At 43.3% G+C, this 22,358-nt stretch overlaps 2 protein-coding genes across 2 annotated transcripts in view; one reads left to right on the top strand and one right to left on the bottom strand.

Moving 5' to 3' along the window:
- Positions 1-22,358, bottom strand: part of DHX8 (DEAH-box helicase 8) — a 45,645-nt gene that overhangs the window by 18,102 nt on the left and 5,185 nt on the right. The window contains exons 4-12 of the mRNA XM_053568350.1: positions 21,881-21,966; positions 20,359-20,468; positions 19,290-19,649; positions 18,095-18,239; positions 17,799-18,002; positions 14,721-14,808; positions 11,305-11,402; positions 8,296-8,443; positions 1,307-1,488 (exon numbers count right to left, since the gene is read on the bottom strand). Of these exons, the coding sequence (XP_053424325.1) occupies positions 1,307-1,488; positions 8,296-8,443; positions 11,305-11,402; positions 14,721-14,808; positions 17,799-18,002; positions 18,095-18,239; positions 19,290-19,649; positions 20,359-20,468; positions 21,881-21,966 (1,421 nt within the window). The remainder of the gene's footprint in view (positions 1-1,306; positions 1,489-8,295; positions 8,444-11,304; positions 11,403-14,720; positions 14,809-17,798; positions 18,003-18,094; positions 18,240-19,289; positions 19,650-20,358; positions 20,469-21,880; positions 21,967-22,358) is intronic.
- Positions 3,344-4,362, top strand: LOC128569819 (cofilin-2-like). The gene is made up of 2 exons (XM_053568360.1): positions 3,344-3,647; positions 3,918-4,362. The coding sequence occupies exons 1-2, from the start codon at positions 3,373-3,375 to the stop codon at positions 4,087-4,089; spliced, it is 447 nt and encodes a 148-aa protein (XP_053424335.1). The 5' UTR covers positions 3,344-3,372; the 3' UTR covers positions 4,090-4,362.

The following is a 22,358-nucleotide window of genomic DNA, read 5'->3' as shown; positions in this document are numbered from 1 at the left end:
TCAAAACAAAAAATTAAAATTAAAATATTAAAAAATAAATAAAATAGGTGTGCATGCACATATATATTTATACTGGCTTGTATACATATGTTATTATTGAAAGGGTTCACTGGCAACTAGAGAACTTGGTTACTTCAAGGAAGGTTTCCAGAATAAGGAAACAAGTACCTGAAGCAATGTACTTGCCTACCTGGGTTCATTGGTAGAGTAGCCCTATTTTTTATTATTGATCAGAGCTGTTAGTTCATGAACTACAATACTCTCCACCTGGAATGTTCTAGGTTCCTCAGGGGGAAAAATGTGTAGACTAATGTATACTATACACACACACACACATATATATACATATTTTTAAATGATTATTTATTTATTTATTTTGCAGTTTTTGGCCAGGGCTGGGTTTGAACCTGCCACCTCCAGCATATGGGGCCGGCGCCTTACCCCTTTGAGCCACAGGTGCTGCCCCCACACACATATATTTTTAAAGTCTTTGGAAAATTTTTCTGTTTTTTTTCTTATCTTTTTGGAAGAACCACTTCAAATAGGTACGTACCTGTCCCACTAATTACAATTTTTTTTATAATTTTATTTTATACATTATATATTTTTGTTCCTCTTTTTCTTTTTTTTTTCTTTTTGAGAAAGAGCCTCAAGCTGTCACCCTGGGTAGAGTGTCATGGCATCACAGCTCACAGAAACCTCCAACTCTTGGGCTCAAGTGATTCTCTTGCCTCAGCCTCCCAAATAGTGGCACTATAAGTGCCTGGGGCTATACGTGCCTGCCATAACGCCCAGCTATTTTTTGGTTGCAGCTGTCATTGTTGTTTGGTGGGCCCGGGCTGGATTTGAACCCGCCAGCTCAGGTGTATGTGGCTGGCGCCTTAGCCACTTGAGCCACAGGCACCAAGCCCACTAATTACAATTTTTAAATGTCCCTCTTCAGAGTATGTTTCCCTTTTTTACAAAACATGCATACTGGGCGGCGCCTGTGGCTCAGTGAGTAGGGCACTGGCCCCATATACCAAGGGTTGCGGGTTTGAACTCAGCCCCGGCTAAACTGCAACAACAACAACAACAAAAAAATAGCCAGGCATTGCGGCGGGCGCCTGTAGTCCCAGCTACTCAAGAGGCTGAAGCAAGGGAATCAATCGCCTAAGCCCAAGAACTGGAGGTTTCCGTGAGCTCTGACACCACGGCACTCTGCCCAGGGCGACAAAGTGAGACTCTGTCTCTAAAACAATAAACAAACATGCTTACCCCCACGGCCCCCGCCTCACCCAGTACATCCTAAAAGGGCTTCTCTCACCTGGACAAGCTGCTCCTTCAGCTTGTAGATGGGCAGGCTCTCCCTCTGCTCAATGATTGACATCTGGGTCTTCTTCCCATAAGAAGCTTTGTTGCCCCCAAAGGCATGCTTCTTCCACTCAGGAATGTCATTAGGCATCATCCCAATACCCCTCATATTGGCAGCAATCTGCCTGCCTTCCGCTAGAAAGAAAATCAGGCAACTTAATATTGTCCTCAAACTACTCATGATGGACCAGGGAAAAAACCAAAATGGCAGGTGTTCACCATATATGCAGTATTTCAATTATGCAGTCTGATCCTTGATCAAGTGGACTCAGAGAAACAAATTAAGAAAAGGGGCAGCTGGCTCGGTGCCTGTGGCTCAAGCAGCTAAGGCACCAGCCACATACACCTGAGCTGGCAGGTTCAAATCCAGCCCGGGGTTCGCCAAGCAACAATGACAGCTGCAACCAAAAAATAGCCAGGCGTTGTGGTGGGCGCCTGTAGTCCCAGCTACTTGGGAGGTGGAGACAGGAGAGTTGCTTGAGCCCAGGAGTTGGAAGTTGCTGTGAGCTGTGATGCCATAGCTCTCTACCCAGGGCAACAGCATGAGGCTCTGTCTCAAAAAAAAAAAAAAAAAAAAGGAAAAGGAGCAGCAGGGGGCGTAATAGGGAAAGAGACCATAATAAGTGGTGCTATATACTTGTGATGTTTCCTGATAGAAAAAGTTTAGTTACTCTGGGAGGTGTGTGGATTGCTTGAGCTCAGGAGTTAGATACCAGCCTGAGCAACAGGGAGACCCTGTCTCTAAAAAAATAGCCGGGCATTGTAGCAGGGTGCCTGTATTCCCAGCTACTCAGGAGACTGAGGCAAGAGGATCCCTTAAGCCCAAGAGTTTGAGGTTGCTGTGAGCTATGAAGCCATGGCACTCTACCCAGGACGACAGAGTGAGACTCAGTATAAACAAACAAACAAACAACAAAAAAAAGGTTGTTGAGAGAAGTGAAGACCTGATTCTGATTGTTTGACTCTGTGATTCTTTTTCTCTTTTTCAAAATAACTGCTATATTGAAATGCAATTTGCATACTATGTCATCCTAAACCACAAATGTACAATTCAGTGGTTTATTGTATATTCACAAAGTTGTGCAACCATCACCACTATGTAATTTTAGAACATTTTCATCATCCCCAAAAGAAATCTCATGTGCATTAGCAACCACTCCCAATTCTTCTCTTTTCCCTTCCCCTGGCAACCACTAACCTACTTTCTATCTCTAGGGGTTTACCTATTTTGGATATTTCATACATGTCTGGCTTCTTTCACTTAGCTTAACATTTTCAAGGTTAACCCTGGTATTGTGGCTTGAGAGAGAAACAAAAAAATAAACAGAATGTTAGTGGTTCCCTAGAATAGCAAATATTTTACAAATTTGATGATAAAAGACAGCTACAAAACAGTACTTAAGTAACCAAATAAGTGACCTTTGGCAGAGACCAAGGAGGGTCATGGGGAACCTTTCACTGAAACAAGGGAAGGATATATTCAATTTCTGGAGGTCCAGAGTAATCACTATGGCTGCTGTTTGTCATCAGACAAAAGAATTCCCTTTACAATAAATGACTTCTAAAATGAAAAATGTGGGTGGGTGCAATGGTTCACACCTCTTCTGGGAGGCCAGGGTGGGTGGACTGCCTGAGCTCACCAGTTCAAGATCAGTCTGAGCTACAGCAAAACCCTGCCTCTAAAAAAAAACAAGGCATTGTAGCGTGTGTCTGTAGTCCCAGCTACTTGGGAGGCTGAGGCAAGAGAATCGCTTGAGCTTAAGAGTTTGAGGTTGCTGTGAGCTATGACATCACTGCACTCTACTGTGGGGCAACAAATAAATAAATAAATAGGGGCCCCCCGCGCTGGTGCGGTCTGGAGGAGTCGGGCCCGGCGCCAGGGGCGCGGGAGGGTCCACAGAGTGCAGCCCTACGTGTGCCACATTTGCCCTTGGCTTCCTTATTTTACTTAACACACGCACTCTAAAATTGGCTTCTGGAGTTACAGTGAATGATGAAGTCACCAAAGTTTTTAATGATATGAAAGTAAGTAAATCTTCTACACAAGAGGAGATCAAAAAAAGAAAGAAAGCAGTTCTCTTCTGTTTAAGTGATGACAAAAGACAAATAATTGTAGAGGAAGCAAAGCAGATCTTGGTGGGTGACATTGGTGATACTATAGAGGACCCCTATACATCTTTTGTGAAGTTGCTACCTCTGAATGATTGCCGATACGCTTTGTGCGATGCCACATACGAAACAAAAGAGTCTAAGAAAGACCTAGTATCTATTTTCTGGGCTCCTAAAAGTGCACCAAAAAGCAAGATGAGGGCGGCGCCTGTGGCTCAGTCAGTAAGGCACCGGCCCCATATACCGAGGGTGGCAGGTTCAAACCGAGCCCCGGCTGAACTGCAACCAATAGCCGGGCGTTGTGGCGGGCGCCTGTAGTCCCAGCTACTCGGGAGGCTGAGGCAAGAGAATCGCTTAAGCCCAGGACTTGGAGGTTGCTGTGAGCTGTGTGATGCCATGGCACTCTACCAAGGGCCATAAAGTGAGACTCTGTCTCTACAAAAAAAATAAAATAAAATAAAAAGCAAGATGATTTATGCTATCTCTAAAGATGCCATTAAAAAGAAATTTACAGGTATTAAACATGAGTGGCAAGTAAATGGCTTGGATGATATTAAGGACCATTTGACACTTGGGGGGAAATTGGGAGGCAATGTAGTAGTTTCACTTGAAGGAAAACCATTATAAAATGACAGTCAAGTGCCATCTGGATCTTAAGGAGCTTCCATATATCCTGCTCGGTCTTGGAATAGTATTAGGTCTTGTATTTTTGTTTTATTTTTTGTGTTTTAGTCCCCTTTCCACTGGGCCTTTCCAACACAATGAATGAAGGAGTTATTTATTTAAACAGCCTATCAGTGATTGCCATTAGACTGTTTAAAATGTTACTTTTGTATAGAACCTAAGGAACGCCTTCCTGTCATATTTTAGCCGAAACAACTGGTTATATGCCTCCCTTGTAGCAAGCACTACAATAAATGTGTTTGTCAATGTGAATGGCTTACAATACAGCTAAGGGTAAGCTAATTGAATGCTTTGAAAGTGTTATCCACTGGTCAGATGGTAAACTTTTTTCAGTATTATTTTTTTTTTTTTTTTTGTAGAGACAGAGTCTCACTGTACCGCCCTCTGGTAAACTTTTTTCAGTATTATTATTATTATTTTTTTTTTTTTTGTAGAGACAGAGTCTCACTGTACCGCCCTCGGGCAGAGTGCCGTGGCAGCACACGGCTCACAGCAACCTCTTAACTCTTGGGCTTACGCGATTCTCTTGCCTCAGCCTCCCGAGCAGCTGGGACTACAGGCGCCCGCCACAACGCCCGGCTATTTTTTGGTTGCAGTTTGGCCGGGGCTGGGCCTGAACCCGCCACCCTCGGCATATGGGGCCGGCGCCCTACTCACTGAGCCACAGGAGCCGCCTCTTTTTTCAGTATTATTTAAAGTTGCACTTGATTGCAATCTGTGAGGCTCAAGGGTTCATACACCTGCCTTGGCAAGCCTATTTTTTGTGACATGGCAGCACGAATATAACACTATGCATTAAAAGCACTTTTTTGCAACAAGTTTAATCTCCCAAAAGGAATGCCAATTAAGTTTTGTTAACTGTGTCATCAATTTATCTTAGTACCTCAGTGTTCATTCCTGTTACCTGCAAATCTTAAAAGAAATAGCTGTTTATCAATGCCTTTTTGTTTTCTGTTGAATGTACACTACTGAATAAGTGTAGGAGTTTTATGTTTACCATGTGAATCCCACAACACTAAAGATATTTTGAATATCAGTCATGATGGCAGTTTCTGTATAAAAGAGCCTTAAATGGAACATTGTTTTGAAATCAAACTCCCTACCCTCACAGAAAAGGCCATGTTGCAATAAAAATTGTGGCATATTAAAAATAAATAAATAGGCGGCGCCTGTGGCTCAGTTGGTAGGGCGCCAGCCCCATATACCGAGGGTGGCGGGTTCAAACCCAGCCCCGGCCAAACTGCAACCAAAAAATAGCCAGGCGTTGTGGTGGGCGCCTGTAGTCCCAGCTACTCGGGAGGCTGAGGCAAGAGAATCGCTTAAGCCCAGGAGTTGGAGGTTGCTGTGAGCTGTGTGATGCCATGGCACTCTACCAAGGGCCATAAAGTGAGACTCTGTCTCTAAAAAAAAATTTAATAAATATTCTGTAAAAAAATGAGATACAGGCCGGTTGCGGTGGTTCACATCTATAATCCCAGCACTTGGGAGGCTGAGGTAGGTGGACTGCCTGAGCTTACAGGTTCAAGACCAGCCTGAGCCAGAGCAAGACCCCGTCTCTAAAAAACAGCCAGGTGTTGTGGCCAGTTCCTATATTCCCAGCTACTTGGGAAACTGAGGCAAGAGGATCATTTGAGCCCAGGAGTTTGAGGTTGCTATGAGCTAAAAAAGGCTAACCAAGTGAGACTCTATCTCCAAAAAAAAAAAAAAAAAAAAGAGATATAGAAAATTTAGATGGAAGGACGGTGCCTATGGCTCAAAGGGATAGGACACTGGCCCCATATGCCAGAGGTGGCAGGTTCAAGCCCAGCCCCGGGCAAAAACTGCAAAAAAAAAAAAAAAAAAAAAAAAAATTTAGATGGAAAAAAAAAAAACAATAAAAGGAAGGAAGGGGGCCAGGCACACTGGCTCATACCTATAATCCTAGCACTCTGGGAGGCCAAGGTGTGAGGACTGCTTGAGCTCAGGAGTTCAAGAGCAGCCTGAGCAAGAGTGAAAAAAAGAAAAATTAGCTGGGCATTATGGCAGGTGCCTGCAGTCCCAGCTACTCAGGAGACTGAGGCAAGAGGATCACTTGAACCAGGAGTCTGAGGCTGCAATGAGCTAGGCTGACACCAACATACTCTAGCTTGAAGCAATAGAGTGAGACTCTGTCTCAAGAAAAAAGAAAGGAGGGAAGGGAATGGGGCTAATTCTGAATAAATGGAGATTTATATTTTTAAGCAATCAACGAATATTTCCAACCTTCTCCTGTTAATCTAATATTCTGAGCCTTTGTTACATACAGCCAAACTGATATCCAAACTATCATAATTCCTAAAACTCTGTCTCCAGCCCAGACTTCTCTTCTGAGCCCTTATACTCAACTACATACTTGACACCTCAAGTAAGATGTTCTCCAATTACCCAAGGTACGAGTCCGGAACTAAATTTGCAATCTTTCCCCACAAATACATTTCTCCTTCAGTATTCCCATTACTCACCCTGGTGCTCACACCAGAAAGCAAGAAGTCATCTTTGACAGCTCCCACTCCCCTGCCCACTACAGTCAACAAACCATATTTCTCAATATATCCCTTCTTTTTTTTTTTTTTTGCAGTTTTTGGCCTGGGCCGGGTTTGAACCCACCACCTCTGGTATATGGAGCTGGTGCCCTACTCCTTTGAGCCACAGGCGCAGCCCAATGTATCCCTTCTTTTTGCTACCTCCATGTTAGTGCTACCGCCCTCTCTCTAAACTAAATAAAAACCTCCTAAATCAACTCAAAGGTCCACTCTTGCACCATACAACTTATTCTGCAGGGCACCCTGAATTATCTTTTGGAAATGCAACTCTCATCATGCTATTCCCCAGCTTAGAAATTTTCAACATTTCCCAGTGCATTCAGAATCAAGTCCAGATTCCAAATGCAGTCTACAGAGGCTTGGCCTCATTTCAGATCCTCATTTCCCATCACTCTGCCTCATTTCCCATCACTCTGCCCATGGCTCTCTGAATTCCAGCCACATAAGCCTCCTTTTAGGTCCATTTTCCCCACACCACAGCCTCAACACAAACTATTCCTGAGCCTGAAACACACTCCCCAACACCCCCATCCATCCTCCCATCATAGACTTGAGTCTCAGTTATCCTTTGGGTCTCAACTGCACCAGGGAAGTGACCCATCACAATTACACTACCTGTACTTCTTCACAGAGCATTGACCATAATTTAATTGGTTGGTAATTATTTGATTAATGTCCATCTTCTACATAATCCTTACAGGATTAATGTCCTGTAAGCTTTATAAGAGCAGAGATTATGTCTATTTAGTTCACATTTGGTTTTGTTTGTTTGTTTTATTTTGTTCACATTTATATCTACAGTTGTGAAACAGATTAGAAAGTATTTGTTATGACTACATCTAGTAGTTAATATTTAATACACCAAGAATTATATGAAAAGGAGAATTTCAAAGACATATCATCTTTAGACTTAAAAAAACAATATTTTTCTTTTTTTTTTTTTTGTAGAGACAGAGTCTCACTTTATCGCCCTGGGTAGAGTGCCATGGCATCACACAGCTCACAGCAACCTCCAACTCCTGGGCTGAAGCGATTCTCTTGCCTCAGCCTCCCGAGTAGCTGGGACTACAGGCGCCCGCCACAACGCCCAGCTATTTTTTGGTTGCAGTTCAGCCGGGGCCGGGTTTGAACCCGCCACCCTCGGTATATGGGGCCGGCGCCTTACTGACTGAGCCACAGGCGCCGCCCAAAACAATATTTTTCTTTTAAAAGATGGAGTGTCTCACTCTGTCACCCAGGCTGGAGTGCACTGGCACAATCATAGCTCACTAAAGCCTTGAACTCCTAAACTCTAGGGGTCCTCCCACCTCAGCCCCTCAATTAGCTGGGACTACAAGCATGAGCCATTGTGCCTTAGAATAAAATCTTCTAAGTGGTTCAGAAGAGAAACTCAGCCAGTCTAATGATTTGACCATGGGACCAAGGTTATTAAAACATTTTTGGTTTTAAACATGTTTAAAAAAAAATATGTTCTAACTAAAGTGAAAAACCAAGCTTAAATTTTCAGTGTGTATTGGTGGAGCCCCTCCTGTGTACTAGAAGGCTCAATTTTTTTAAAAAGGTTCACACCCGCTTCCAAAGATCTTACCATCAGGTAGAGGATCGACCCAGTGTTTGTTGAGTCCCATGGGAATAGAATCCATCTCAGCTTCCCGCTGTGCCTGCTTGAGCTCCCGTCTTTCTTTGGCCAAGGCACTCTGCATCATCGCTGCTTGGGAGAGGGAGCCATCTGGGTTCTAGTGCAACAGAGGAAAAAGCAACATGCATTAAATATTCAGGAAATTTTATATATATACACATATATATGTTATGCCACAGTAATCTAAAATATGAGACAGTGCCTAGAATGAAGTTCCTATCAATGTACCAGATTATATGAAAGACATGGATAAACTATAGCATATACAAATAAAATAAATGAGGATAATGATAAATTATTATTCTTTCTTTTTTTAGAGACAGAGTGTCACTTTGTCACCCTCGGTAGAGTGCCATGGCATCACAGCTCACAGCAACCTCCAGCGCTTGGGCTTAGGCAATTCTCTTGCCTCAGTCTATTTTTTGTGCAGTTTGGCCAGGGCTCGGTTTGAACCCGCTACCCTCAGTATATGGGGCTGGCACCCTACTCACTGAACCACAGGCACCGTTCGATAATGATAAATTACTGAAAGAATTGGGATGCTTAGTTTGAAGATGAGAACCCCAAGAAAGGCAGAAATTATGCCACCTTTAATTGCATGAGGGACATAAGAAAAGGCACCTATAACTCGGCGGCTAGGGCGCCAGCCACATACACCAGAGCTGGCGGGTTCAACTCCAGCCTGGGCCTGCCAAACAACAGTGACAACTACAACCAAAAAATAGCTGGGCGCTGCGGCAGGCGCCTGTAGTCCCAGCTACTTGGGAGGCTGAAGCAAGAGAATCACTTAAGTCCAAGAGTTTAAGGTTGCTGTGAGCTGTGATGTCACGGCATTCTACCGAGGTTGACAAAGTGAGACTCTGTCTCAAAAAAAAAACAAGAATTCTTCTATATGATCCTAAGAATTAAAATTAAGACCAGTGGTGCCCGTAGCTCAGCAGGTAGAGTGCCAGCCACGTACACTGAGACTGGTGGGTTTGAACTAAGCCCAGGCCAGCTAAAATCAACAATGACAACTGCAACCAAAAAATAGCCAGGCATTGTAGCGGGCACAGGTGGTCCCAGCTTAAGCCCAAGAGTTTGAGGTTGCTGAAAGCTGTGATACTACAGCACTTTACCAAGAGCAACATAGTGAAACTCTATCTCAAAAAATAAAGCCAATGTAAATACTTCAGTGAAACAGATTTCAGCTCCAGCTTTAAAGATGGAAGGGGCTAGGCACAGAGGCTCATGCCTATAATCCCAGCACTCTGGGAGGCCAAGGCAGGAGGATCCTTTGAACTCAGGAGTTCAAAACCAGCCTAACCAAGAATAAGACTTTGTCTCTACTAAAAACAGAAAAAATTAGCTGGGCATTATGGCAGGCACCTATAGTCACAGCTACTTGGGAGGCTGAGGCAGGATAGCTTGCTCAGGAGTTACTGTGAGCTAGGCTGAAGCAATGGCACTGTAGCCTCAGACAACAGAATGAGACTCTGTCTCAAAATAAATACATAAATAAAATATAAAGATGGAAGAAAAACATATCTATTGGGTACAATGTACACTATTCTGGTGACTGGCGCGCTATAAGCCCTGACTTATAATGTCATTATTTGATTCATCCATGAAATAAAAACACTTAAAACCCTTTAATGTTTTGAAATAAAATAAAAATAACAGAATCTAACAGATACATAAATAAATAAAGATGGACGCAATGTCTCTTCTCAAGTGTTAGGGAATTCCCTGTCATTAACAACGTCATGCAGCTATGAAGCGACCACATGGGAAGAACACTGCAGAAGAATTACATGGGTGCAAACATTGTAACCTAATTTGTACCCTCACATTAACATGAAATTTTTTTAAAAAAAGAATTACGTGGGTAGATTATAAGTATTATATGGGTAGCTGGACTGGAAGACCTAAAGATAATCCTTCTATACCTAAAATGGTATAAGTATCTCATGGTTTCTGGTTTAGAAACCAGAAAGTCTGCTCTACCCTCCACAACACCCAGTACTACCTGCCTTCTAAAGGAGCCAGCCCCAACTGTGCAAGTAAAACCTTCAAAATTGCCTTTGAATTCTATAAGACAATGATTCAAGCCCTAAGGAACCAGGGCACAGGCAATGATGGTAGGTATATGAAGCACTTTTATTTATCTCTGCTTCCTCCCAAAACACACTAAATGAGCACAAAACGCTCAGTGCCTGTAGCTCAAGTGGCTAAGGCACCAGCCACATACACTGGAGCTGGCAGATTCGATCGAATCCAGCTTGGGCCGGCCAAACAACGATAACTATAACCAAAAATAAAAAATAACTGGGTGTTGTGGTGGGCGCCTGTAGTCCCAGCTACTTGGGAGGCTGAGGCAAGAAGATTGCTTAAGCCCAAGAGTTTGAGGCTGCTGTAAGCTGTGAAGCTACGGCACTCTACCTAGAGCGACAGCTTGAGATTCCGTCTCAAAAATAAAAATAAATAAAAAATAAATAAATGAGCACAAAAGAATTAAAAAACCAAAAGCAACAAACAAACAAAGCCAATAAAAATATTCTAGACCCTCAGCCAGGTGCAGTGGCTCACACCTATAATCCTAGCACTCTTGAGAGGCCAAGGCAGGAGGATTGCCTAAGCTTAGGAGCTCAAGACCAGCCTCAGCAACAGCAAGACCTTGTCTCTAAAAAAAATAGCGGGCATTTTTTTTAGCTACTTGGAAGGCTGAGGCAAGAGAATTGCTTGAGCCCAAGAGTTTGAGGTTGCTCTGAACTGTGACACCACACAGCACTTTACCCAGGGTAGCAAAGTAAAACTGTCGCAAAAAAAAAAAAAAAAAAAAATTCTAGACCCTGGTTAAAAGACAATATTACTTTCTGTAGCCTGAGTTCTGCTTACAAAGACCTAATAACTGGACCTATCATTTTAGGGGAAAAAGTCCACTTGACATTTCCAGGTTAAAGTCCCAGCACTTCTTACCTTAACAATTTTAATGGGGCTCATGTCCATGCTTTGCTTGGTGTGCCCTCTCAGGAATGGAGGCTCTTCCTCAACCAGTTCGATCTCCAGGTCCTCATCTAACAGTTCCCCACAAAGAAGAATTACACATAAACAAAGAAAAGAAATAGCCATTTTCTTTTTTTTTTTTTGTTGCGGTTTGGCCAGGACCGGGTTTGAACCTACCACCCTCGGTATATGGGGCTGGCTCCCTACTCACTGAGCCACAGGTGAAATAGCCATTTTCACTAAACAATTTCCATGGGCACCAGCAATCTTTATCAAAAATAGCTTCCACGGTCAAAAGGAAAGCAATGCAAGTAAAATTCTAACCCAAGTGACTGTGCCACCACCTCCCACTCCCGCCCCAGCCATTTCTAGACTAGCATTTGTGCTCCAGCCCAAGAACTGACAGGAGTTACTTTCAAAAGAAGTTGAACATGTGGAAAAATGCTGTTCTGATACTCTAAATGGTACTAAGGCATTTGCCATCCAATTTTACTGTGGAATAATTCTGAACCCATAAAAGACTAGCAAAGTTTTTTCAAAAAATTAGTTAGGGCTCAGCACCCGTAGCAAAGTAGTTACGGCGCTGGCCACAAGGCTGGCGAGTTCGGACCCAGCCAGGGAACAACCAAAAAAAAAAAAAAACATAGCTGAGCGTTGTAGCAGGCACTTGTAGTCCCAGCTACTTGGGAGGCTAAGGCAAGAGGATCACATAAGCCCAAGAGTTCAAGGTTGCTGTGAGCTGTGAAACCACAGCACTCTACCAAGGGTGACATAATGAGACTCTGTCTCAAAAAAAAAAGAAAATGAAGCACCATGAATTTGAAATCTTGAGTCTGTAAAAAACAAACAAAAAATTAATTAATTAATTGAATAAAAAAATTAGTTGGGCAGGCCAGGCGCAGTGGCTCATGCCTGTAATCCTAGCACTCTGGGAGGCCAAAGTGAGTGGATTGCTTGAGCTCATGAGTTGAGACCAGCCTGAGTAAGAGTGAGACCCCATCTCTAAAAATAGCCAGGGCTCAGTGCCCATAGTTCAGTGGTTAGGGCACCGGCCACATGCACCGGGGCTGGCAGGTTCCAACCTGGCCCAGACCTGCTAAAAACAACGATAACAACTACAACAAAAAAAGTGGTTTGCAGGACAACTCAAAGGTAACTAGATGAATCCAAAGTTTTCAGAACAATTATTACCAAACTATAGGAATTTACAATTTATTCCCAAAAATACAATGATAAGTTTTTTATATCCTGAAAAAAGATTTTTTTTTTTTAAGAGACAAAGTCTTGCTCTGACACCCAGGCTGGAGTCCAATCATAGCTCACTACAGCCTCCGTCTCCTGGAATCACGCAATCCTCCTGTCTCAGCCTCTTGAGTAGCTGGATAGCTGAGACTACAGGCATATATTTACTATTCTTGGCTAATTTTTTAATGTATAGAGAAGGGGTTCAGCTATGTTGTCCAAGTTGGTCTTGAACTCCTAGCCTCAAGCAGTCCTTCCATCTCAGCCTCCCAAAGTGCTTGTATTATGGGCATGAGATACCATGTCTGGCCTTATATCTTAAAAATTTATTATAAGGCTGGCTCGGCACCCGTAGCACAGTGGTTACGGCGCCAGCCACATACACCAAGGCTGGTAGGTTCAAACCCAGCCCAGGCCTGCTAAACAATGACAACTGAAACAAAAAATAGCCAGGCGTTGTGGCGGGTGCCTCTAGTCCCAGCTACTTGGAGGCTGAGGCAAGAGAATCACTTAAAGCCCAAAGAGTTTGAGGTTGCTATGAGCTATGACACCACTATACTCAACTGAGGGTGACATAGTGAGACTCTGTCTCAAAAATAATAAATAAATAATGCCGGAGGTGGCGGGTTCAAACCCAGCCCCGGCCAAAAAATCACAAAAAAAAAAAAAAAATGGGTGGCGCCTGTGGCTCAAGGAGTAGGGCGTTGGTCCCATATGCCGGAGGTGGCAGGTTCAAACCTAGCCCCAGCCAAAAAAAAAAAAAAAAAAATAATAATAATAATTACAAGGCAGCCATGGTAGCTCACGCCTGTAATCCTAGCACTCTGGGAGGCTAAGGCAGGTGAATCACCTGAGCTTAGGAGTTCAAGACCAGCCTGAGCAAAAGCGAAACCCCCATCTCTACTAAAAATAGAGGCTTTTTGGTGGGCACCTATAGTTCTGGCTACTCAGGAGGCTGAGACAAGAGGATTGCTCAAGCCCAAGAGTTTGAGGTTGCTGGGAACTATGATGCCACAGCACTCTACCCGGGGTGACAAAGTGAGATTCTGTCTCAAAAAAAAAAAAAAATGAAAAGAAAAGAAAATTTATTATAAGCGACAACTATAACATATAAATGCTTATCAGAAAAACAAACTTCTTTCTTCCATCATGGAAAGACCCTATTCTTCAAGAGATAACTCCTAGTACAGCTAGCTGTGGTAGCTCATACCTGTAATCTTAGTACTCTGGGAGGCCGAGGGTGGAGGATGCTAGAGCTTACAAGTTCCAAACCAACCTGAGCAAGAGTGAGACCCTGTCTCTACTAAAAATAGAAAAACTAGCTGGGCTTGTGACTGATGCCTGTAGTCCCAGCTACCTGGGTGGCTGAGGCAAGAGGATTACTTGAGCCCAAGAGTTTGAAGTTGCTGTGAGCTATGATGACATCACAGCACTCTACCCAGGGTGAGTGAGATGACTTAGTCTTAGAGATGACTCCTAAGAACCAGAGAATAAATGATTAAGAACCACTGGATTGGCTAGGTGCTTACAGCTCAGCAGCTAGGGTGCCAGCCACATACACTGGGGCTGGCGGGTTTGAACCCGGCTCAGGCCTGCCAAACAATAATAACAACTACAACAAAAAAATAGCTGTGCGTTGTGGCGGGCGCCTGTGGTCCCAGCTACTTGGGAGGCTGAGGCCCAAGATTCTGAGGTTACTGTAAGCTGTGACACCACAGCACTCTACTCAGGATGACAGAGTGAGACTCTGTCTCAAAAAGAAAAAAGAACCGGGGCAGCGCCTATGGCTCAGTGAGTAGGGCACTGGCCCCATATGCCGAGGGTGGAGGGTTCAAACCCAGCCCCGGCCAAACTGCAACAAAAAAATAGCCGGGCGTTGTGGCGGGCGCCTGTAGTCCCAGCTACTCGGGAGGCTGAGGCAAGAGAATCGGGTAAGCCCAAGAGTTAGAGGTTGCTGTGAGCCATGTGAAGCCACGGCACTCTACCCGAGGGTGGTACAGTGAGACTCTGTCTCTACAAAAAAAAAAAAAAAAAAAAAAAAAGAAAAAAGAACCACTGAATTAAACTACAGAGTACCCAGTCCACTGGCTCAACTGGCCAGTTATTCTTCTGATCCATTATCCTGCTCAATCCAAGTGGCTACTTACCTTCTTCATCATCCACCTTGGGGAGAATGCCAGTCTCTTCATCAAAGTCTGGAAATTCTTCTTTGGAAAGGACATTGGCAGCAATCATCTAGCCAAAAAACAGAAGGCATTCCTATCAAAGTACCTACATCGTACTTTCAAGATTTGGAAAAAATGATTCTGCGTTTTGTATGGAACCGGAAAAAAACCCGTATAGCTAAGGCAGTTCTTAGTAACAAAAATAAAGCTGGGGGCATCAGCATACCAGATTTTAGTCTGTACTACAAAGCCATAGTGCTCAAGACAGCATGGTACTGGCACAAAAACAGAGACATAGACACTTGGAATCGAATTGAACACCAAGAAATGAAACTAACATCTTACAACCACCTAATCTTTGATAAACCAAACAAGAACTTACCTTGGGGGAAAGACTCCCTATTCAATAAATGGTGTTGGGAGAACTGGATGTCTACATGTAAAAGACTGAAACTGGACCCACACCTTTCCCCACTCACAAAAATTGATTCAAGATGGATAAAGGACTTAAACTTAAGGCATGAAACAATAAAAATCCTCCAAGAAAGCATAGGAAAAACACTGGAAGATATTGGCCTGGGGGAAGACTTCATGAAGAAGACTGCCATTGCAATTGCAACAACAACAAAAATAAACAAATGGGACTTCATTAAACTGAAAAGCTTCTGTACAGCTAAGGAGACAATAACCAAAGCAAAGAGACAACCTACACAATGGGAAAGGATATTTGCATATTTTCAGTCAGACAAAAGCTTGATAACCAGGATCTATACAGAACTCAAATTAATCCACATGAAAAAAGCCAACAATCCCTTATATCAATGGGCAAGAGACATGAATAGAACTTTCTCTAAAGACGACAGACGAATGGCTAACAAACACATGAAAAATGTTCATCATCTCTATATATTAGAGAAATGCAAATCAAAACAACCCTGAGATATCATCTAACCCCAGTGAGAATGGCCCACATCACAAAATCTCAAAACTGCAGATGCTGGCGTGGATGTGGAGAGAAGGGAACACTTTTACACTGCTGGTGGGACTGCAAACTAGTACAACCTTTCTGGAAGGAAGTATGGAGAAACCTCAAAGCACTCAACCTAGACCTCCCATTCCATCCTGCAATCCCATTACTGGGGCATCTACCCAGAAGGAAAAAAATCCTTTTATCATAAGGACACTTGTACTAGACTGTTTATTGCAGCTCAATTTACCATTGCCAAAATGTGGAAACAGCCTAAATGCCCACCAACCCAGGAATGGATTAACAAGCTGTGGTATATGTATACCATGGAATACTATTCAGCCATTAAAAAAAATGGAGACTTTACATCTTTCGTATTAACCTGGATGGACGTGGAAGACATTATTCTTAGTAAAGCATCACAAAAATGGAGAAGCATGAATCCTATGATGAGGACAATTAATGACAATTAAGGTTATGGGGGGGAAGCAGAAAGAGGGATGGAGGGAGGAGGGTGGGGCCTTAGTGTGTGTCACACTTTATGGGGGCAAGACATGATTGCAAGAGGGACTTTACCTAACAATTGCAATCAGTGTAACTGGCTTATTGTACCCTCAATGAATCCCCAACAATAAAAAAAAAAAAAAAAAAAAAAAACAGAAGGCAGTATTTATAATCCACTAGCATCAAAACTCTTCTTTTTTAGGAATTAATTAATTTCAGAGGCTTTACAAACAAAACCAGAGATTTTTTCCTTCTCTGACTTAGGGCATCAGGACCTCAAATGTCATACTCCTATTAGGTCTAGGCTAAAGTAGAAAAATACCAGTTTAACTCCTGACAAATGCCTGGGCTGCAAACCCTCAACAAAATGGAGTAAGTCTGGTTCACTCTCAAGACAGATGTGTAAGTACTCACTAACTTCTTGCTTGACTAACTCCTGGTCTGGACTATCCCCAGACTGACCTTTAAACATTGGCGGGTGGAGAGAATACTGAGACAAAGATGTATGGAGAAAAAATACTGGAACTAAAATGTATGGGAAAATATTAAAACAAAGATATATGATGTATAGCTAACTAACCGCAAAATTCTGCTTCTGTACAATGCTTACTTGCTACCCCTCCTTCCTCCCAAATGCACCTGGACAGCCTGTGTGCCAACCAGGACGCAGACCAAATCTTAAAAATCTGACTCCTTAAACACTTGGGGCTGCACTCAGAAACCCCATGTTGGGACACTGAGGCAGTTGCCAGCTGGCTCTTCTTTTTTTTTTTTTTTTTTGTAGAGACAGAGTCTCACTGTACCGCCCTTGGGTAGAGTGCCGTGGCGTCACACGGCTCACAGCAACCTCCAACTCCTGGGCTTACGCGATTCTCTTGCCTCAGCCTCCCGAGCAGCTGGGACTACAGGCGCCCGCCACAACGCCCGGCTATTTTTTGGTTGCAGTTTGGCCGGGGCTGGGTTTGAACCCGCCACCCTCGGCATATGGGGCCGGCGCCCTACTCACTGAGCCACAGGCGCCGCCCTCTTTTTTTTTTTTTTTTTTTTTTTTGTTGCAGTTTGGCCAGGGCTGGGTTCAAACCCGCCACACTTGGCATATGGGGCCAGCACCCTACCCACTGAGCCACAGGCACCACCCCACCAGCTGGCTCTTCAATAAAAGAACTCTGCTGTAAATTTGACTTGTTTGGCAATGTGGTTTTTGTGGAACTCCTGGGTACAAAACTCCCATCCCTGAAGAGTTCTAAAACATGGTGCTGAAAAGCACAGGCTTAAAGCTGTCATTCCCAGAAAGAAGTACCTTCTCCTTCCCTTGTTTCCATAGCTCTTAGGTACATTCTTATTATATAAATATGTAATCCTTCACAATTGCACTAACCTAAGATTTTCATCTCTATCATCTCATTCAATCCCCATACCACCACCACAGGCCCTGTTTTACAGAGGAGGACACTGGGGTACAAAGAGGTAGAATAACTTGGCTAAGTGGCCAGAAGTCACCCCAGCCCATTGTGCTGCAGGGCCCACACTCCTAACCACCATGCTACATGCTGAATGACCATGTAACCATGAAGACTAATGGCCCCAACCTGTTTGATCTCCCACTTCTCTGGATCAGAGATGCGGGTGAGGCGCTTGCGTTCCAGTGAGTCATCCTCTACTTCAGGGGCACTGACAAGGGAGAGGTGAGTGGGTCTGTCTGGATTCCGCATCGAGGTCTCCTCATTGGTCTCCCCAACAAGATTTCGTCGTCGATTTGGGTTTAAATCTTCTCCAGTCTCTTGATCCACATCCTAAGCCACAAAAGCAAGGAAGCTAACTCACTTGCTGCCCTCTATGTTCCCTCAGCCATCAGATATGGAAATAGGCTGAACATGTCACCTACCTTCATGCTCAGGCTGGTCTTGGTTCCAGTGAAGGACAGAACTTTGACTTTGACTCTCTGTCCTTTGCTCACCACATCAGCCACATTGGCCACACGGCCTTCCCGCCTGAGCTCAGAGATATGCACAAGGCCTTCCCAGCGTTTCCTGAGAGAGAGTCAGACACATCTGAAACAAGCCTAAAAATACCTTTTCCCCAATCTCTGTCCTTATTAAAACTGAACAAACAAAAATGATGGGCCAGGCGATTACTGAAAAGATCAGTAATCCTAACACTCTGGGACTCCAAGGCGGAGTCAAGAATTGCCTGAGGTGAAGAATTCAAGACCAGCCTGAGCAAAGGCACGATTCCATCTCTACTAAAAATAGAAAAAGTAGCTGAACATTGTGATGGGTACCTGTAGCCCCAGCTACTATGTAGGCTGAGGCAAGGGGATCACTTGAACCCAAGAGTTCGAGGTTGCTGTGAGCTAGGACACCATGGCCCTCTACCCAGGGCACAGCATGAGACCCCATCTAACAAAAAACCTAAAAAGAAATGAAAATGGCCTTAAACACAAGAGAGAAGTACCAAGGCAGTGGTCAAACAATAAAATAGTATTACTACCTTCCCAAGGAAAAGACCTTAGAGGGGGATAAATCCTAGCTGCTATAACCAGCAAAGGACAGATTTCCTGAAGGCAGAGGAAAGACCAAACAGCCCAGAAAAGTCAATTTCTAAGAACTATATATGGCAGATTAAAGTGCCGTTAATCATAGTAACTTTTTAGAATGTGAAAACCTCTAGCAATAAAAGAAATCCTACCTATTACTGATAATTTTAATTTTTTGTTTGAGACAGAGTCTCACTCTTGTAGCCAGGCTAGAGGGCAGTGGCATCATCATAGCTCACTGCAACCTCAAACTCCTGGGCTCATGTGATCCTCCTGCCTCAGCATTCTGAGTAGTGGGAACTACAGACATACACCACAACACATAGCTAATTTTTCTATTTTTTGTAGAGACAGGCTTTCAGTCTGGCTCAGGCTGTTATCAAACTCCTGAGCTCAAGCAACCTTCTTGCCTTGGCCTCCAAGAGTGCTAGGATTATAGGCATCCTACTAAATCCCCATCTATACTAAGAAAAAAAGAAGAATGTAAATCCCTAGTGATAAAAGAAATCCTGCCTATCAGAGGTGTGAAAAGTACCAAAATTACCTTAGTCCTTCCAGCTGCACAAAGCAACCAAACTGCATGATGCTGGTAACCTTGCCATTGTAAATGTCCCCAATGGCAGGCTCTTCAGGGGGAGGCCGGTCCACGTGTTTATCCCGCCATCGGTCTAGATTCCTCTCGCTATATTTGTCTCGGTCCTTCCGGTCTTTGGGGGGACTCTGACTTCTGCTCCTGGATCTGTATCTAGACTTCCCTTTATTCCTTTCCCGGGTCCTGGAATGTGATCGAGAGCGGGATCGGTGCCTCCGCTTGTGGTCTCTATCTCGGTTTCGCTCTCGATCTCTGTCTCTGTCTTTGTCTCTATCTCGATCTCGGCTCCGACTCTGCTTCTTCTTCTTTGTCCTGTCCCAAGCAAATCAACAAGCACCAGTTTGAAAAAGAAACTAACCAAAGTAAATTAAAAAAAGAAAAGAAAAAGAAACTAGCTCAATATCATCTTTGCATCCCAAGCATCAAGCACAGTACCATGCAAGTGGTAGGTATCCACTAAGGTTGAAAATGAATTAAAATTTCAATAACTAGGCTCGGCGCCTATGGCTCAAGCAGCTAAGGCGCCAGCCACATACACCTGAGCTGGCCTGAGCCCGCCAAACAACAATGACGGCTGCAACCAAAAAATAGCCAGGCGTTGTGACAGGCGCCTATAGTACCAGCTACTTGGGAGGCAGAGGCAGGAGAATCGCTTGAGCCCAGGAGTTGGAGGTTGCTGTGAGCTGTGATGCCACAACACTCTACCCAGGGCGACAGCTTGAGGTGACAGCTTTTTTTCTGTCTCAAAAAAATTTTTTTTCAATAACTAACATCCCTACAGGCCAATAAAGAAGCAGACCACAAACATATTTAGCCTTTTTCAACCCTGATTTCTATCTTCTGAACATCCTAGCATTTGCTGCAGAAGTATTCTTGGCAGGGAGCAATGAAAATAGATTCAAGTATACAGTGCATGGCCAGTTCAGATTCTATAAACTTGTCTAAAATTTTGCTTGGCTAGTTCACAAAATTTAGCTAGCAGTATCCTAAACTTCCAAAGAACAGGACACTAAGGACAAACCGGTGCTCAGTGTCTCTTTGCTTTTCCTGGCCTGCTGCACTAGGCATCAAAGCTTCCAGTTCTTTCAGGACATCCACAGCAACTTTCACATCATCCTCGTCCAGCATTGTCTATAGGGACAAAAGCCAATAAAGTTAGAAGAAGGAAAAAAAAGCCATTCAAGAACCTGAATGTACTTTAGGTGCATCTACAAATCACTAACCACTTATGTAAAGGAAGTAGGAGACAAAGATTTCCATCATAGCCCTTATCACTATCCACTGTTATTATACTTATTTATTTATTGCCAGCTCCTCCCCACTAGATTGTTTTCATGTTTATTTCCTGTTCCCCATCCCAACACTAGAATATAAGCTCCAAAAGGCAGAAAGAAGATCTTATCTGTTTTCTTCACTGCTACAACTCAGGTACATAGGACAGTGTTTGGCTGGGCGCAACAGCTCATGCCTATAATTCTAGCACTTTGGGAGACCAAGGCAAAAGGATCATTTGAGCTCGGGAGTTCAAGACCAGTCTGAGCAAGAGATCTTATCTCTACAAAAAACAGAAAAAAGTTAGGCAGGCATGGTAACATGAGCCTGTAGTCCCAGCTACTCAGGAGAATGGCTTGAGTCCAAGAGTTTGAGGTTGCTGTGAGCTATGATGAGCCGTGAGCTATACTAGCTGGGGCAACAGAGCAAGACTCTGTCTCAAAAACATAGAAATAGTTGGACACAGTGGTTCACACCTGTAATCCTAGCACTCTGGGAGGCTGAGGTGGGTAGATTGCTTGAGCTCAGGAGTTCGAGACCAGCCTAAACAAGAGCAAGACCCTGTCTCTAAAAAAATAGCTGGGCATTGTGGCAGGCTCCTGTAGTCTCAGCTACTTGGAAGGCTGAGAAAAGAGAATCACTTGAGCCCAAGAGTTAAAGGTTGCTGTCAGCTATGACACCATGGCACTCTGCTGAGAGTAACCAAGTAAGACTTGATCTCAAAAAAAAAAAAAATTAAAAATAAAAATGTGCATCTTACAAGGGTATACGTGAAACTCAGTAAATGTAGAATGTAAATGTCTTAACACAATAACTAAGAAAATGCCAGGAAGGGTATGTTAACCAGTGTGATGAAAATGTGTCAAACGGTCTATAAAACCAGTGTATGGTGCCCCATGATTGCATTAATGTACACAGCTATGATTTAATAATAAAAAAATAAAACAAATAAAAATAAAAATACTTAAAAAATTAAACCCTCTAACATATGTAATGGAGCAAAAATAATTAATTCCACACATCAAGTATCTGTTCCAGAACCTTTGGTTATTTCACATATATTTCATATCCCCAATCACTGTTTCCCACAATTCTCAATCTCATTTCTCTAGAATACCATTCTCAAAATCCCTTAACACTATTCTATATGTAGTACATGCTTAGGGTATACCGATCACTCACTCACACTGAAAAATATGTTACAACAAAAACAAACTTAAAATTAATAAAATTACTAATGAGACATAGAAAAAAGGTAAAGGAGAACATACCCGAACAGAAGGGTTATCTGGCTGGCAAAGGACTGGGAAGAGTTCCTTCAACTTTTCTTTTTCAGTTTTTGGTTTAACAACTGGATCTTGTTTCATTAAAGAGCATGAAGGGATTAACAAAAAGATATATTTAATATTATTATTGGTCAAGAAAATAACTTCAACATCTGACTTGCATCAACCTGAAACAGAACATGGCATTTTGCTCCATGTTAATCATATACATTACTGTAAATAAAATTTAATTTTCTAGGGCGCCTGTGGTTCAGTGAGTAGGGCGCAGGCCCCATATACGGAGGGTGGCGGGTTGAAACCCAGCCCCAGCCAAACTGCAACAACAACAAAAAATAGCCAGGCGTTGTAGCAGGCGCCTATTGTCCCAGCTCGGGAGGCTGAGGCAAGAGAATCGCCTAAGACCAAGAGCTGGAGTTTGCTGTGAGCTGTGACACCAAGGCACTCTACTGAGGGCAAAAAAGTG

This window comes from Nycticebus coucang, chromosome 18 (genome assembly GCF_027406575.1).
Source record: "Nycticebus coucang isolate mNycCou1 chromosome 18, mNycCou1.pri, whole genome shotgun sequence".
Lineage (NCBI taxonomy): Eukaryota > Metazoa > Chordata > Mammalia > Primates > Lorisidae > Nycticebus > Nycticebus coucang.
The sequence above is the reverse complement of the archived record's forward strand: the minus strand, read 5'-3'. Positions and strand labels throughout refer to the sequence as shown.

Excerpts from the sequence above, each read along its gene's own strand:
- LOC128569819 (XM_053568360.1), top strand. The coding sequence starts at position 3,373 with ATGAAAGTAAGTAAATCTTCTACACAAGAGGAGATCAAAAAAAGAAAG. Across the intron at positions 3,648-3,917 it reads TGGGCTCCTAAAAGTGCACC|AATAAAAAGCAAGATGATTT; the intron begins AAAAAGCAAGAT and ends AAAATAAAATAA.